This window comes from Vombatus ursinus, unplaced genomic scaffold, assembly GCF_900497805.2.
Source record: "Vombatus ursinus unplaced genomic scaffold, bare-nosed wombat genome assembly UNPS02009770.1, whole genome shotgun sequence".
Lineage (NCBI taxonomy): Eukaryota > Metazoa > Chordata > Mammalia > Diprotodontia > Vombatidae > Vombatus > Vombatus ursinus.
The window spans coordinates 11200081-11217524 of NW_020949548.1; the positions used below are offsets into that span (position 1 = coordinate 11200081).

At 40.7% G+C, this 17444-nt stretch overlaps 1 protein-coding gene across 1 annotated transcript in view; it reads left to right on the forward strand.

Moving 5' to 3' along the window:
• DKK3 (dickkopf WNT signaling pathway inhibitor 3) overlaps positions 1–17444 on the forward strand; it is a 64317-nt gene that overhangs the window by 45728 nt on the left and 1145 nt on the right. The window contains exons 4-6 of the mRNA XM_027852592.1: positions 10734–10826; positions 13732–13876; positions 16354–16510. Coding sequence (XP_027708393.1) covers positions 10734–10826; positions 13732–13876; positions 16354–16510 — 395 coding nt within the window. The remainder of the gene's footprint in view (positions 1–10733; positions 10827–13731; positions 13877–16353; positions 16511–17444) is intronic.

The following is a 17444-nucleotide window of genomic DNA, read 5'->3' on the forward strand; positions in this document are numbered from 1 at the left end:
CATTTGATAAACACCTACTATGTACTAGGTAGCATGGTATGTACTAGGGAAACAGGGGAAAATGGAAATAATTACTCTCAGCTCCACTTCTTACCCTTCTAATTTAATTACCTCCTTGCCAGAAGCCTGCTCACCATGGAGATGCCTTGGCCCTATGACCTCCTTGCCTGATTGATAAGTCCCTGGCCTAGACTACCATTTCATGAGAGGCCGTGCTCACTTTATCCCTGGCTCCACTCCTCGCTCTCTGGACATTTTCATTTTTTACTCTCCCCTTCCTCCTCAAGCTCCTTTCTATTTTTTGTCTTCCCTTTTGTCATTAGAAAGTAATTTCCTTTAGAGTAAGAACTACTTTTTTTGGCTTATATTTACATCACCATTCCTCAGCATAGTGCTTGGCACATAGTGAACACTAAACATTTTAAAGTATGAATTCTATCCATCTATTCATCTATCAATCTATCATCTACCTACCTATCTATCCATCCATCCATCCATACATACATTCATCTCCCTATCTATTTATCCATCCATCTATTTACCTATCTATCTATCCATCCATTCACATCTATCTATCCATCATTCATCTATCTGCCCATCCATCCATCCATTTATCTATACATCTCTCTATCCATCCATCCATCCATCCATCCATCCATCCATCTATCTATCTATCTATCTATCTATCTATCTATCTATCTATCTATCTTCCTACTCTCAAGGAGTTTATATTCTACTGGGATGTGACAAAAGAATGTTGAGGGTTTGATACATGAACTACAGTCAGCAAGCCATCACCAGGACAATGAAAGGGCTTTCATGGGTAGCTCAGATCAGAGTTTTGAAAGCACTCTATGCCTGACCCAGGCTATCAAAGCCATTTCTTTTGTTTTCTCTAGCTAGAAAATAGGAGATTTAGAACAGTCTCTGCTGTCTTTTTTTCTTATTATTGTATGACCATTGCTGCGAAGGACTCTGATATTCAGTATCTGTGGCCTTAGCCAAGTGCAGCAGCCAGTAGCACCCTGGTGATTGGTACGTGCCAAATAAGAGTGGCCTTACTTACCTATTGGTTATGGGCTGCAGGTCCTTATCCTAAATGGCACAGATGAAAACATCACCAGAAGGCTAGGACAAGGTTACCTGGACAGAAGCAGGCCTGAAAGACCCACTAATTCCTTTCCTCCTTGTGACACTGGGCACCTGTGGGGATGAGGTGGGGGCAGACATATTTTGGGGAGGATACAATGATAACTCAGGGCCCCATGACCTGAAGTAATGGGACAAAGATAGAAATCCTGCAGGGACACTTAAGATGTCTTTTCACTTTCTGTGCACAGTTTTGGGTTCAGGCACTTCTCCAACCTCCAAAGCTAAATATTTTTGTTTTTTTGACTGTAGACACGATTTCCATAGCCTGGTGAGTGACTTCTACTAGCTTGTTGTCTTAGAGGAGGGGTTCTTAACTTATTTTGGGCAGCCAGGTGGTGCTGTGGATAAGGCTTGCAGTCAAGAAGATCAGAGTTCAAATCTGACCTCAGACACTTATTAGCTGTGTGACCCTGGATGAATCACTTAACTCCTGCTTGCCTCATCTGTAAAATGGGGATAATAGTAGCACCTACCTCCCAGGGTTGTTGTGAGGACCAGACGAGATAATAATTACAGTGTATTTAGTACAATGACTTGCATGTTGTAGGCACTATATAAACGTTAGTTATTATGATTTTGTGCCACGGATCCCTTTCCCAGTCTAGTGAAACCTTCAGGCCCTGTCTCAGAATTAAGGTTGTAAATAATTCAAGGAAATACTAAACCTCAGTTAGAGGTGGGAAAATAGTCCAAGGAATCTGGAGCTGAGCCAGGTTAGGAGTGAGCGTGGCTGGCATGAGTACTTCCTCAAATGAAGGTTCAGGGGAATAACTCACAGGTTGGAAAAGCAGGTAGCTTTAAAAAAAAAAAGTACCTACTGTGTGTAGGACACTGTGCCAGGGTCCAGAGTTACAAAAACCAAAAACTGTGCAGCTTGTCTTCAGTGTTTACAAAGCAGTTCTAGTAGTCACATTTATATAGTGCCTCATATGTGCCAGGGGCTGTGCCCTGTGCACTTCACAAATATTTTCTCATTTGATCCTCACAACAAGCCTGATGGTGGGTGCTACTAGAAGGAATCTGGGATTTGGACCCAGCTTCTCTGCTTCCAAATCCAACATCCTTTCTACTAATAATAATAGCTAATAGCCTAATGGATTAGACATCAGCAACCAGAGCTTGGGGATTGTGGATTTGAGTCTCATCTGGGTTGCACCATCTCTAGGGCAGTTAGGTGGTATAGTGGATAGAATGCCAGGCCTGGAGTTAGGAAGACTCATCTTCCTGAATTCAAATCTGGCCCCAGACACTTACTAGCTGTGTGACCCTGAGCAAGTCATTTAACTGTTTGCCTCAGTTTCCTAATCTGTAAATGAGCTGGAGAAGGAAATAGCAAAGCATTCCATTATCTGTCTCTGCCAAGAAAACCCCAGATGGGTTCACAAAGAGTCAGACACAGCTGAGCAACAACATTTATGTAACACTATCCTTTCAATAATCCTGTAGGTGCTATATTATATATAATTATATAATATTACATATTATATATATTAAGGTAGGTGCTATTATAACCTCCAATTTTACACTTGAGTAAACTGAGGCAGAGTTTAAGTGATTTTCCCAGGGTCACACAGCTAATAAATGTCTGAGACCAGATTTGAACTCAGGAAGAGAAGTCCACGCAGGTTTATCTGTCTTGGGGATTAGTAACTCTTTTTCACAAGTTTAACAACAGCTGTGCCAGCTGTGCCAATCAGCAGAAGGCAACCTTGAGCTGGATGTGCTGGGTTTGGTGATGGGGCCATGCTGAATGATGGTGGCAGGGCCACTGCTTGAGAACAGCATGTTCTGGTATCAAAGGATTCTTAGAATGGAAATTATTTGAGGGCAGAGATCATTATTTGTCTCTCTGTCCCCAGCACCTAGGACAGTGCCTGGCACACAGCAAGCATCTAATATATGATTGCTGATGGATGGATTGACCTGAATACCAGCTCCCTGGACTTTCCAGACCCTGATTTTGTCAGAGAAAGGTTCTTAGGGTCTGATGTTAATGTATATGGGTTTCTAAGTAGCCTCTCCCTTGTGGTATAGTAGAAAAAGCACTAGATTTGGAGAGAGGAGACCTAAGTTCAAATTCTGGTTCTGTGTGACCCTAGGCAATCACTTTCCTTTCCTGGGCTTCATGACACAGTCCAGCTGTGTTATCCCTCAAATCCTTTCCAGAATCTAAATCCTATAATCTTGTGACAGTGTAGTTAATGGGCTGGGGGCGAGAGGGAGTTTCAGACATTTCAACGTGTGCTCGTTAACAGCTCCTCACAGCCAGGGCAGTTATTTGACTCTTCTGGCTCATTGCCCTGTCAGCAGAAACTTTCCACATCTGAGTAACTTAGACTCAGAAGGTCGGCACTAAGGAGGACCTCATTTTACCAGCGGGGAAAGCCCCTTAGCAGAGTGCCCGAATTTAATCCCAGGTCTCCTATGTAAAACGGAGGACCTGACACATGGGAGATGCCTAAGAAATGCTTGTCCCCTCTTGCCTCTCATAGTACTACGTGGCCTCCCTCAGAAGAGATCCATTGAGTTGGTCTCTAGAGTGGTTTGATTGGCCTAGACTGGGCAGTGTTGTTAGCTCCAGGTTGACCTGGCTAGGCTCCTCTCCTTGCCTGTTACCTCTGGAAGGACCTGGCTGCCAGAAGCCTGGACACAGTCACCTTGTTCCCCTTCATCTGTTCAGCCATGGCGCTATGAGATTAAGGGGAGAGGATTCTCAGATGCCATTTGGTGATCATTTGGGGGACACAGTGGGTAGTAGGAGGAGATAAATTCTGAAGAGGGTATTGGAGGAAAAGGAGCCTGGAAAATTGTTAGATGGCAAGGTCAGGCTGTGGGCTCTTCTGGAGCAATGCCACAATCTGTCAGCTGCAACCCCTTAAGGATGAAGAAGCTCCCCCTTTTGGGAGCCCCTTTTCCTTTCTCTGCCCACCCCTATCCCCCATCCCTATCTACCCCTCTGGTTGCAGCCATCAGGCAGTAGGTTTAACCAGGACCCCATAAAGTTGTTGCATTAATAATAATAATAATAATAATAAAACAAAAAAAAATCCCATTGACATGCTATTACTGGAAAAAGCCTCTTTCAGCTTTTCACCAATAAAATCTTCTGGCTCACCGTCTTCATTTGCAGATGTGAATGCTCAATGTGGTCCAACCCTATCAGCCAGAAAGGCTGAGCAGCCCCTGGGTCCCAGGGTTCAGAGACTTGTTAATGTTCCATGAGTCTGGGGGTTGAGATGGGGCAATGCAAAGACTGCCCAAGCAGCCCCTGCCCAGGTTGGGGCCAGTGGGGCAGGAGACATCTTTCTCTCCCTCCCATAGGGCAGGTTCTCGTTTGGCAAAGGCATAAAGGTTCTTCCTGACCAAGGGACCCAGATAGGCTCTGTCTGTCTACCTCTCTCTCCTCTCTCTCGCCTCCCCTTCCTCCCCACTCCTCTCCTCTTTTCTTTTTCCCCCACCTTCTTCTCATCTCTCCCCAACATTCATTTTCTCTCCTCTTTCCCCAGCCTTCACGCAAGTCAGACTAACTCTTCCTGTGTCCTTACTGTAAGGCCTGGAACTAATTAGTTTATAAATTAAATCCATCTGTTCAGTGTATTAAAACCAATCCTTAGGGTATCTGTGTTACTCTTTTAGGGTGTGTGCAAGTAAAGGACACAAGCACATAAGCTTTCGACTATGTAGGGTGAGGGGTGGGAAGAGTAGGAGGCAGGTGTTATAGTGGAAAAAAACACTGGACTGAGTTGAGACCTGGGTTCTTTTTTTCATAATATTTTATTTTTTCCCCCAATTACATCTTAAAACAATTTTAACATTTTTTAAACTTTTGAGTTCCAAATTCTATCCCTCCCTTCCTTCCTCCCCTCCCCACTCCCTGAGACAGTAAACAATCCAATAAAGATTAGATATGAGCAATTACATAAAACATTTCTGTATTAGTCATTTTGTACAAGAAGACTCAAACAAAAAGAAGGAAGTAAAGAAGGAAAGAAAGAAAGAAATAAAAGGAAAGAAAGACAAAAAGAAAAAGAAAAATAGTATGTTTTGGTCTGTATTCAGACAATATCAGTTCTTTCTCTGGAGGCAGATAGCATGTTGCATCATGAGTCCTTTGGGATTGTCTTGGATCATTTTATTGCTGAGAATAGTTAAGTCATTCATGGTTCATCATACATCATAAAACATTCTCCTGATTCTGCTCACTTCACTTTGCATCAGTTCATGTAAATCCAGGTTTTTCTGAAATCATCCTGCTTGTCATTTCTTAGAGCACAATAATACTCCATCACAATCATATACCACAGCTTGTCCAGTCATTCCCCAATTATTGGGCATCCCCTCAAATTCCAGTTCTTAGCCACTACAAAAAGAGCTGCTATAAATATTTTTGAACAAATAGGTTCCCCATCCTTTTATCTCTTTGGGATATAGCAGTGATATTGCTGGATCAAAGGACAAACACAGTTTTATAACCCTTTGGTCATAGTTCCACATTGCTCTCCAGAATGGTTGGAGCAATTTACAACTCCACCAACAGTGCATCAGTGAGACCTGCATTCTAAACCTTATTTGCCATTAACTTTCTGTGTGACCTTCAGTAGGTCAGTTCTCCTTGATGGGCTTATGTTTCATAATCAGACCAGATGTTCTCAAAGGTTCTTCCTTGTGGGTCTATGTGAAGAATAGCTTTGGGGAGGAATTAAGTGCAGTGGGAAAATGGTGAGACACTATATTCTTTGGCATCAATGTCCTGGGTTTTCTGTTGCCTGGGTGCAATTATGTGGGAACATTTGAGAAAATTCTAATTGAGCCTTTGAGATGAGGGCTGGAAAGTACATCTTGTTGGCACAAGCTGACCCCTGAATGAAGTTTTTGGAGACCTCAAGGAAGGCTGATCATATGCTGGCAGTGGTATTGGTGCTTTTTTTTTTTTCAGGCAATTGTGGTTAAGTGACTTGCCCAGAGTCACACAGATAGTATGTATTATATGTCTGAGGCTGAATTTGAACTCAGGTCCTCCTGACTCCAGGGTCAGTGCTCTATCCACTGCGCCACTTAGCTACCTCCTGGGTGCTTTTGATGAAGTGGGTGAAACATCATCCCCTACTCCCCAGAATGAACAACTCTTTATTCCATGAACTATCAGCAACACTTCTCCCCTCCTTCTTATTCCCTGCCTCTCACATTATCAATTCCAAGTTCCTGCCAGTTCCATCTCCAAAACATCTCTTCCCTCTTCACCTTACCTCTAGTTCCTTCCTCTTCTCTTTCTATATCCAAACACATCCTTTATACATATGGCAGGGTAGCTTTTCTTATACAGAGAGAGGGCATGTCACTCCTTTGCTCAAGATCTCTTAATGGCTCCCCATGGTCTACCAAGTAATGTTACCTGATAGGATGAACAAGATGGAACACTAAACATTTTCTCCTATCACAATCTTTCATATCTCTCTAAGACAGAAATTAAACTCAAGGGATAAAGCAATTTTAGCTATCTCCATAGTCTAGGTCACCAATAACCAAAATGAGGTAAAAACCTAATTGACTAATAGCAGAGAAGGCTAATCCCCATATCCCTAACAAGGTCACTCAGTACCTCCTCCATTGTCAGCCACCACAAGGGCATTGATGCACAAGTTAATCCACAGGTTTGCAGTAGAATACAACTGTCCTCCTCATGCCATGGGAAAATAAAAAAGACAGAAGCTTTTTTTTCCTGGAATAGTAGTGAGGCAGCTGTAGCAGACAACGGAGGAACTGAGGAAACTGAGGCAGGACATGTATGTGACTGATTGGCACTTCACTAAGCCTGAGAGAAAGATCCCGGCATCCAGCTGGGACCATTTCTATTCCCCCAGAAGTTATTTCTGGCAAGGACTGAGGGCATTGAAACCTGAATTGCCCAACATGGGAAGAGACTTAGATGGGTTTGAGGTCCAGCCTCCAGGGAAACTGTCACCAAAAGCGGAGTCAGAAAGTGAGCAATGGGGGACCATAAAAGGGAAAGACTAAAATTGCCAAAGGTTTGAAAGGAAGAAAAATCAGTTAAAGATCTTGAGCATAAGCACATAAACCAATGGGGGAGATAGTAATAACAGAAGGGAATATGGTCTCCAGATCACCTAAAAGAGTCCATAGAGTCATGAATAAATATTGCAAGATGAAGGAAAGTGAATCAATACTTGGTGAAGAAGAGAAATCTGATGATTCTCAAGAGATCACAGAACCACAGCATTCCTGAATGGCCTAAAAGAGAAAGAAAAATTGTGAAAGCAGAATTTATGGCCTGCACAGCATAAATAACTGATAAACTAGAAAAAATGCATAAATGTTTGATGAATTGATTAGAAGGAAGAAAAAAGTAATAACATTAAAAGAAAACATGATCTCCAAAGAAGCAAAATATTAATCTTGAAGACAGGATGCACAGACACAACTTAAGGAGTATAAATCTTCCCCCAAAAATCACAAGTCAAAAAGCCTCAATAGCATAATGCAAGAAATAATGCAAGAAAAATTTCCCATATTTCTGAAAACAGAAAACAAAATGTCAATTGAAAGAATCTACAGATTGCTTCTAGGAAAAAAAAAACAAAACCAAAACCAAAAAACAGAAACAATATAAATCCTATGCTGAAAACTCCAAGACACATACTGGTTAAGTTAAATAATTCCAGTAACAACAACAAAAAATATTCTACAAGTAGCCAAGAGAAAGATCTTCAAATGTGAAGTAAAGGAAATTCAAGTAACAAGACTATTCTATACCCACCAGAAACTGCAGAAGGGAATGGAATAATATGTTGTAAAGAGCAAAGAAATTCAAAATGCAATTCAAGGTGATATATCCTACAAATCTGAGTCTGACCATTAATGAAAAAAGATGGGCATTCAATAAAAAGAGGTGTTTGAAGAATTTCTAGAAAGAAAAATAGGCCTGAACAAATTATTTGTTTCTCAAACACCCCACGCAACAGAAATACAAGAAAGGTAAATAAATACAGCAACCAAGGACAACAATAACAAAATAACAACAGAGAGACTATTGAGAGGTTTCTTTCCAAAACTACACCAGGAAACAAGGGTGAAAGCAGAAGACAGATAAAAGTGGTAGTGGAGAAAGAAGTCTCAGACATCATGAAAACCCTGGTTAGAAGTGAATCAATATTTTTGTCACACTAAAGTATAGGAGGAGAGGGCACACAAAAGAGGAGAAGAGAGGAAGAAGATAGGAGAGAATGTGCATTGAACCCTAATAAAATCAAAGGTGAACAATGAAAGGGAAATAATTCCTGTAGTCTCACAGGAAGAAGAGCATCTGCAGGACAGTGGGTGAAGTGAGGGATTGAAAAAGGGGGAAAGAAAGGAGGAAATCTTGTTTCAGTGGAGGGATGGAGTATTACTGATAAGTGGAGGAGAGAGAGCCCATAAAGAGAGATGGGGACCTACTAGTGGTTCCAATCTCAGGGATTGGTGCTTAGAGAGAACACCCATCTTTCCTTAGGGTAAGAAGAATCAGGGCTCCTGGGAACAACTAATATCCGCAAGTCTGAGAAGGTGTGGCCCCAGGGATGAAAGTGCGTGGCAAATGGGAAGAAATTGCCAAGGAGAGGGCAAAGGTTAATATTGAACTGCACAATCAGAGATATAGGAAATTCTTACCATGAAGCAATATCCTTTATCATTTGCAGGAGGCAGTAATTCTGAGAGTAAGTGGAATAACAGATAAAAAAGGGTCCGGGGGGAGGGGAATATCTATTTTTTATTATACTTTTAGGCAATTGGGGTTAAGTGACTTGCCCAGGGTCACACAGCTAGTAAGTGTCAAGTGTTTGGTCTGAGGTCAGATTTGAACTCAGGTCCTCCTGACTTCAGGGCTGGTGCTCTATCCACTGCACCACCTACCTGCCCCATAGGGGACAATATCTAAAAAGCAGTACTTATTTAGAACAGGGAACCCAAAATAGGTATCTTAGATGCCTTAATTCCATGAAGAATACAGAGACCAATCAATGTAACAGTCATGAATAAAAGTTTAGGATAGAAAGAGAAGATAAATTATTAAGAGAATGAGGGAAAGAAATCCTTTTTTAAGAAAAAGATGCAGACAAAGGAAATTTTTTAAAACTAACAAACAAGACAAGTTAAAGGGAAGGAGAAGCAAGGGGATTTTCCTTGCCTACTTAACTGAAAAAGAAAAAAAGAGGGGAAGAATTAAGTAGCTAGATGAAAGGAAGAAAGAAAAAGGAACTAGTAAGTAAAGCACCAGAACGAAGGAAAGGCTAACAAACCAAATACTGTCATCTAGTCACTTTGGGGAGTATCCAGGCAGCAGCCTTTTCTAGGAAAGCGCAGCATGAGGACCTTTGCTGGAACTGGTCTCAGGCATGGAAAACCCTTCCAATCTGGTACCACTCAAGTCTTCCAAATCAGTGGTACCAAACTCAAATAAAAACTGGGGTCACTAATCTATACATAAGGATCCCTGCAGACTACATATTGATTTAGTTTTAAAATGTAATATTATCTATGTTTTATTGCATTTTTATTCTGTTAAACAGTTCCCAAGTATATTTTAATCTGGCTTGGGCCACACTCAGGAGTGGCCTGTTTTGACATTTCTGTTCCAGCGTTATCCTACAATATTTATTTATCTCTACATATTCTACCTTCTAGCCAAATCCATCCCTCTTCAACCTCTAAATGCTTTCCCTCCTCCGTGCCCTTTGCTTACACTGTTCCACCTGCCTGAAATGCCCTCTCCTCCTCCTGTTGAATTGAAAGTCCTCCTCCCTATCATTGAAAGTCTGACTAGGAAACTTTTGGTGATTCCTCCTGTTAGCAGTGACCTCACATAATACTTTGGGTCCACTCCTCCTAGGCACTTAGCATGTATTCGTTCGCATTGTAGTTATCTATGTAGTTATCATTACGTTCCCATACTGTTCAAAGCTTAATTTAAATTCAATTCCACAAATGCTTTATGAAGTGCTAAGACCTGTGTTGAGGAAGAGATGTAAGCCCTGGCCTCATAGAAGTGATGGGTTGAAAAGTAAACACACAAAAAAGTCTCTGAAAGTAGAGAGCAGACCGCGTCTTGTCTAAACTTCATCTCTTCTCCAGCATGGAGCACAGGGTTCTGCACACAGTAGATGCTTAATAAGGGTTTGTAGAATTGGATCAAATGGAGTTGACTGGGACGGATAGATGTTTACCCTCTATATCCATTTACTCATTAGCATGTAATAGCGATTATTTTAACTACACTGTGATATCATTTTCATTTTTTTCAAAAAGTTTGATAGTACTTTTAGTCACAACAAGGTATAGAGGGAAGTGGTGGACTTGGAGTCAGGAGGAATCCTATCTTTGAGAACCTGGGAAGGTCAGTTCAGCCTCAGTTTCCTTATCTGTACCTACCTCACAGCTTTGTTGTGAGTCTCAAATGAGACATGCTAATGTGTAGATAATTGCTACAAAAGCCTTCCCCTCCTGGATGCCTTTTGGTAACAAAACGCAGCCTGTGTGATGAGAGCCATTTTGTTCAATGATTTAACAAAGCTTCTTTCCTCTTCTAGGAGTGTATCATTGATGAGGACTGTGGGACAGGGAAATACTGCCAGTTTTCCAGTTTTGAATATACTTGTGAACTCTGTAAGAGCCAACAAACTGTAAGTAACCAACCCCTGTGAAGGCCTGACCATGATGTTCCTCTGATCTTACTGTCTTAGAAGCCTCTTTGCAGAAGCCTCAAAGTCTGACTTTGGTAGTGGCCCCCTCTGGTTCTCCAGTGTCCAACCCCTTAGGAAAATGTCACAATTACAAAATGCTGTGTACACTGCTCACTGGGCACCCCATAGCCCCTAGTGTTCCTGGAAACCCCAAAGATAACACAGTTCATTTTTGTGACCTTTCAGAAGATGGGAGAAATAGCCCTTCAGAGAAAGCTCTAAATCCAATTCTGTCTATTTCCAATAGTACAGACCCCTTCCTGACTGGCATATCAGGATGGGAAGGACCAGTAGTATCTCTGCCTCCTAGCCAGATTGGGGATGTGATGTGTGGGACTGATCATTCCCACCTAAACCTTTAGCCTTTAACTTGGGTTGGAGAAAGAAGGAAGGTCTTGTAGAGAAACGCCCCTGTAGGCTATTTAGATGTATGGAGAGTAATTAGTTGTTTGCCCAGAACACAGGGATAAATACATTCATTAACATACTAGACATGCTTGGGAAATAAGAATACTTATTATTTACCAAGAAATACTTATTATATACTTATTAAATACTTATTATATACTACTTAATAAGAAACAATAACTCCCATTTCTTTCTTTTTTTTTTTTTTTTGGTTAGGCAGTGGGGTTAAGTGACTTGCCCTGGGTCACACAGCTAGTAAGAACTAGTAAGTGTTCTGTGTCTGAGGCCGGATTTAAACTCAGGTCCTCCTGAATCCAAGGCTGGTACGCTAACCACTGTGCCACCTAGCTGCCCTTTCCCATTTCTTTAACAAAAAAAAAAAGATTATTTTGAATTTAACACCCTTCTCCCTGCCCCCAAACTCCATACACAAAGTAGGAGAAAGAATCTTTGTTATGTACAGTTTGCTTTTTTAAATATATAATATATTCAACATATTACTTTCAAAACTGTTCTGTTTTTCTATGTTCCTTCTGAGCTTCCTTCTGTTCTCTTCTGTGCATGTCAAAAACTACTTTAACGACCCTTTTTTCTTTATCTTTTTTTTGGGGGGGAGGCAATATTATCACTACCTCCACCCTCTCTTTTAAGTCTCCTTACCTTTGTGCCGCCTGATAAAGAATGTAATTCTTTTAATGAACAAGCATAGCCTAGCAAAACAAGTCCACACATTTGCCAGGTCCAAAAAAGCATGTATCATTCAGTACCCTGGGTCCATCATCTCCCTAGTAGGAGGTGGGTAGCATGTTTTATCATTAGCCCTCTGGAGTTTCAGTTGGTCTTTGCATTGATTAGAATTCCTAAGTCTGTCAAAATTGTTGTTGTTTTACAATGTTGTTACTGAACAAATTTTCTCTTGGTTCTTACTTCACTCTGCATCACTGTCTCTGAAATCACCTTTTAAACTATTCTTATTGTAATATTCCATTACATTCACATACCATAATTTGGTTCAGCCATTCTGATTGATGAGTACCACTTTTGTTTCCAACTCCTTCCTACAAACAAAAAGAACTGCTATAAATATTTTTGTATATTTGGGTCTTTTTCTTTCTTTGATTTCTTCGGGGTATAGACGTGCTAGTGGTATCACTTGGTAAATGGGCATGCACAGTTTAGCGACTTTGGTGAGAAAGTTCCCAATTGCTTTCCAAAATGTCTGGACCAATTCACATTCCAACATCAGTGCACTGATTTCCCCATCTTCTTATAGTTCTTTCAAAATTTATTATTATCCTTTTTTGTTACCTTTGTTAATCTGATGTGAGGTGGGATTTCAGTTGTTTTAATTTGCATCTTTCCAATCATTAGTGCTCTGAATGATTTTTTAAAATAAATTTTTGATTTTTTCCTTTGAGAGCTGTCTTTTCATAGCCATTGACAATTTATCTATTGGGGAATAGCTGTCATTATTAAGTATTTCAATCAATTCCTTATGTATCTTGGAAATGAGACCTTTATCAAAGAAACTTGGTACAAAAATTTTCCCCCAAGTAACTACTTTTCTTCTCATTTTAACTGTCTTGCTTTTGTTTGTGCAAAAACTCTTTAATTATATGTAATTAAAATTGGTTATTATATCTTTTATGATCCTTTCTATCCCTTGACTGATCAAGAATTCTTAGAAGCATAAGATTTTTTTTCCTTGCTCTTCCATTTTGTTTATGATTTTGATACCTAGGGCATATATTTATTTGGAACTTATTGTGGGATATGGTATGAAATCATGGTCTAGACTTAATTTCGGCCAGACTAGTTTCCAGTTTTTCCTGTAGTTTTTGTCAACTAGGGAATCCTTACCCCAGTGTTTGCAGTTTGAAGATTCATAGACTTCTGTGCAACTCCCATTTACATAGCACTTGCTGTTTACAAAGCACTTTCTTCAAATTAGCCTGGTAGTACAAATATTATTATTCTCATTTTACAGATGAGGCAATTGATGTTCAAAAAAAGGGGAAGTGTCTTTTCCAGTATCATATAGTTAATGGTAGTGTCCAAATATGGCCCCAAGATCTTTGAATTCAAATCCATGGTTATTCTGATTCTACCAAAATTTCACAGTTAAACTGTACAAGCTGAGTTTGCTGTTAAAAGGATAATTTTGTAAAGTGAATAATCAGTGAGCTCCTAGTTGAGCTACTTTGCAAAATCAAATTTGTGCATTCGATTTTTCTAAGTTGTGTCTCTCTCCCCATCTAAACTTACTGTTCACTGTTGGTTTTACACCCAGAATTTTCCATGCCCTTGGGACTTAGCTTACAATCCTGCAATTACTACTAAGCCATTACTACCCCTCAGTTTCCCTACCTCTGTCTTGTCCTAACCTCTGTCGAAGCCTGAAGACCCTCATTTCATCTTTTTTGTCACCTTTCTCAAGCGCTGCTCAAGAGATAGTGAATGCTGTGAGGACCAGCTCTGTGTCTGGGGTCGTTGCATAAAAGGTGCTTCAAGAGGTAGTAATGGGACCATCTGTGACAATCAGCAAGGCTGCCAGCCTGGTCTGTGCTGTGCTTTTCAGAAAGGTAGGTGGCCTCTCCTGTTTTGGCTGAGAAGCCCTGTTTCAATAAGACTGTATCAGGCAGTAGGATATAAGAAACAATACTACTGTTCCCAGAATCACAGAATCTCAGAGTTGCAAGTGCCCCAGAGGGCATCTAATCCAATTTGTACCAGAGTAAGAATTCTCTCTACAATATTCCTGGCTGTCCTTGAAACACTTTATTGAGGAAGGACTGAGGTATTTCATCCCATTTTTGGATAGTACTAATTGTTAGGATGATTTTCTTGACATATTTGGTCCTAATTTTGCCCTCTTGGGCCACGCAGAACCAGCCTAATCCTACTTCTGCATGCCAGCCCTTCAGATAATTGAAGTTGTGTCTATCATACCCTCCCCATCCTTATCTTTCCCACCTCTGGTCTTTTCTCTGAGAGTATCGAGTTAAATCGAGGGTGCTAAGGAACCTCCTCTATGACATCCCTGACACTCCAATGATGGGGAGCCCACCGTTTCCTGAAGCAGTCCATTCGGGTCACCTCTGATTTTTAGGACGTGTCTTTTTATATTCTAAAATATACTTCTTAGCTATTTCCCCCCATTATTCCTAGTTTTTCCTTATGGAGCCAAGCAAAATAAACCAAATCGTGTGTGTATGTGTGTGTGTGTGTGTGTGTGTGTGTGTGCGCGCGCACTCAAGTCCATGTGTATGTCTGTCTGTCTAGGGGTCTGGAAGCAAAGACTTCAGTAGCATCTTCAAAGGAGGATGGGTGCATGTACTAATTCTTTCCTTCCTAGGAATCCCCTAATCTCTAGTTTAATATCAAGATAGAAAGGATAGTTCTCCGATGAGTAAGTACATTTTTTCCGGGAGCCAAATCCTCTTCACTCCCATCCTCAGGAGATTAGAGGAGCAAGGAAATCGTTATAGCTGTGACTTTAGAATTATAAAAATTGGGCTAAAATATTTTGTTAAGTCTTCAAGACTTAAGTACTTCAAGTACAGCAATTCACTTGATTATGATTTGTTCAACAAGCATTTCTAGGCTCAGGGAATACAAAGACATAAATAAAAGTCTTTGCCCTCAAGGAATAGATATTGTACTTGGGAAAACAAAAACAATATATAGAAAATTGGGCACAAAATATCTACAAAGCAGGGAAAGGCTGGGAGATAAGGATAGGTTTCCTATAAGGAGGTTACATCTGAGCTGAGCTTTGAAGGAAATGAGGGAGGTGGTACAGACTGGAATACAATATCATGTACCAGAAACAACACATAGGCCAGTTTGGCTGGAACATAGAATGTATGGAGAGTAAGGTCCTAAAAGCCTGAAAGGGTAGGCTGGAACCATATTGTCAAGCACTTAAAAGCCACCGAAGAATTTGTATTTTATCTTAAAGGCAAACAGGAGCCACTGGAGTGGTTCTTAAGCATGGGAGTGATGTGGTTAGATTTGTGCTTTAAAAATATCAATTTGGCTACTGTGTAGAGGATGTTTTGGAAAGGGAAGAGACGGGAGGCTGGGACACCAAAAAGGCAGTTATTAAAGTAGTCCATGTGAGAAGTAATGAGGGTCTATGGGTGGGGTGGTAACTACAGATGGAGCAAAAGGGAAAGATACGAGACATATTATGGAGGTAAAAGCTTCAAGACTTGGCAACTTGGCAATATGAGAGTAAGGAGTCAAAGGTGATTGTCAAGTTGAGAATATGGGTATTTATGATACTCTCAACAAAACACAGAAGTTTGGAAGGGGTTAGTTTTGAGGGGAAAGAGTTCTGTTTTGGATATATTGTTTGAAATACTTATGGGATATTCCATTGGGAGACCAGAATTGGAAGTCATCTGCATAGATGTGATAACTGAACCCATGGGAACTTAAAAGGTCACAGAGGTTTTAAATAGAGAAAAGAGCCTTGACGATATATCCGTGTGTAAGAGATGGGACAAGGATGATGATCAAAGGAAATGAAGAAGTAACCAGACAGGTAGGAGTAGAACCAGGAGAAAAGAGCATCACAAAAATCTAGGGAGGAAAGAGTATTTAGGTCTTTGGAGAAGAGAGTGACCAACAGTTTAAAGAAAAGGTCAAGAAAGAAAAGGAATATGAAAATGCAATTGGATTGGCAATGAAGAGATAGATGAATGAGTGAAAAATATTTAAACACTTAACATAAGCAAAGCAGTATACAAAGTCCCTGCCCTCAATGATGGTATATTCTCATTTGGGAGATCATTGGTAACCCGGGACAGAGTAGTTTCAGTTGAGTAATGAGGTTGGAAGCCAGGTTTCAATGGGATATAAAGTGAAACAATTTCCTCCACTAATGGTTATTTAGGGGCAGTAGGAGTGGGAGGTGAGCAAGTGGAGGCAATGAGAGTATATCTCTTTTTCGTACCCACTGGGTAAGCTCAAGAGTAAGGACACATCATATTTCTTCCGTATTCCTCATGTAGCTCAGAGGAGAGTTCAGTAAGGGTTTGTTGTCCTCTTGCAGGGCTGCTGTTTCCTGTGTGCACACCACTGCCAGTGGAGGGAGAACCCTGCCATGACCCTTCTAACAGACTACTGGATCTCATCACATGGGAGCTGGAGCCTGATGGGGCACTAGACCGATGCCCATGTGCCACTGGCTTAATCTGCCAGCCACACAGGTGAGTTCTCCATCAAATACAAAACAAAAACCAGTCCTTTGATCCAAACACACCACTTAGACTACTAAGTTTCCAGCATATATCTCACAGGGCAATCTTAGCTTTTGGTCATCCAGTTCTAAGCATTACTATGGTCATACCAAAATCTCAGAACCTGAAAGTTGGAAGGAGAGTTGAGACCCTCTACATCAACCCCATTAACCTCTTCTATAGCCCTAACAAGTGGTTGTCCAGTCTTTGGTGGACACTGCTAAGAGTTATCCTCATATGACAGCCCTTTCCAGTGTTATACAATTTGAATGAGTAGGAAGTTATCCCTGATAGTGAGGTAAAACATTTCCCTCTAACTTCTTCCCCACTAGGGCCAAGCAGTACAAGACTAACCTATCTCACAGATATTTCCCAATTCGAAGGGTCACATTAAGGAAAACTACAAGACAGCACAGTACAGTGTTTCCACTGTATTGTTTCCAGAGCATGGATTCTGGAGTCAAAGAGCCTGGGTTCAAATCCCAGATTTGACACAACACCCATGCAGACTTTGGGCAAGCACTTAATCTCCCTATTTCTTCCATAAAATGAAGGGACTAGATGTCTTCTAAAATCTCTTCAAGTTCTAAATCTATGATCCTGATTTTGGCAGGCACAGTGGAAAGAGCACTGGACTTGGAATCTGGAAGACCTTAGTTCAAATATTGCCACAATTACTAGCTGTGTGACCTTGAGCAAGTTGTTTAATCTTTCTCAACCTCACTTTCCTTACCTATAAAATGGGGATAATAGCAGGATCAAGTAAGATAATACATGTAAAGGGGCTTTGCAAACCTCAAAGTGAGATATAAATGCTTGCTATTAGCTACCCGATCAAGTGGGTAGATGGGTCATCGAACTAGTAGAGATAGTGAGTAAATGTAATTACTTATTCAGATCAGTT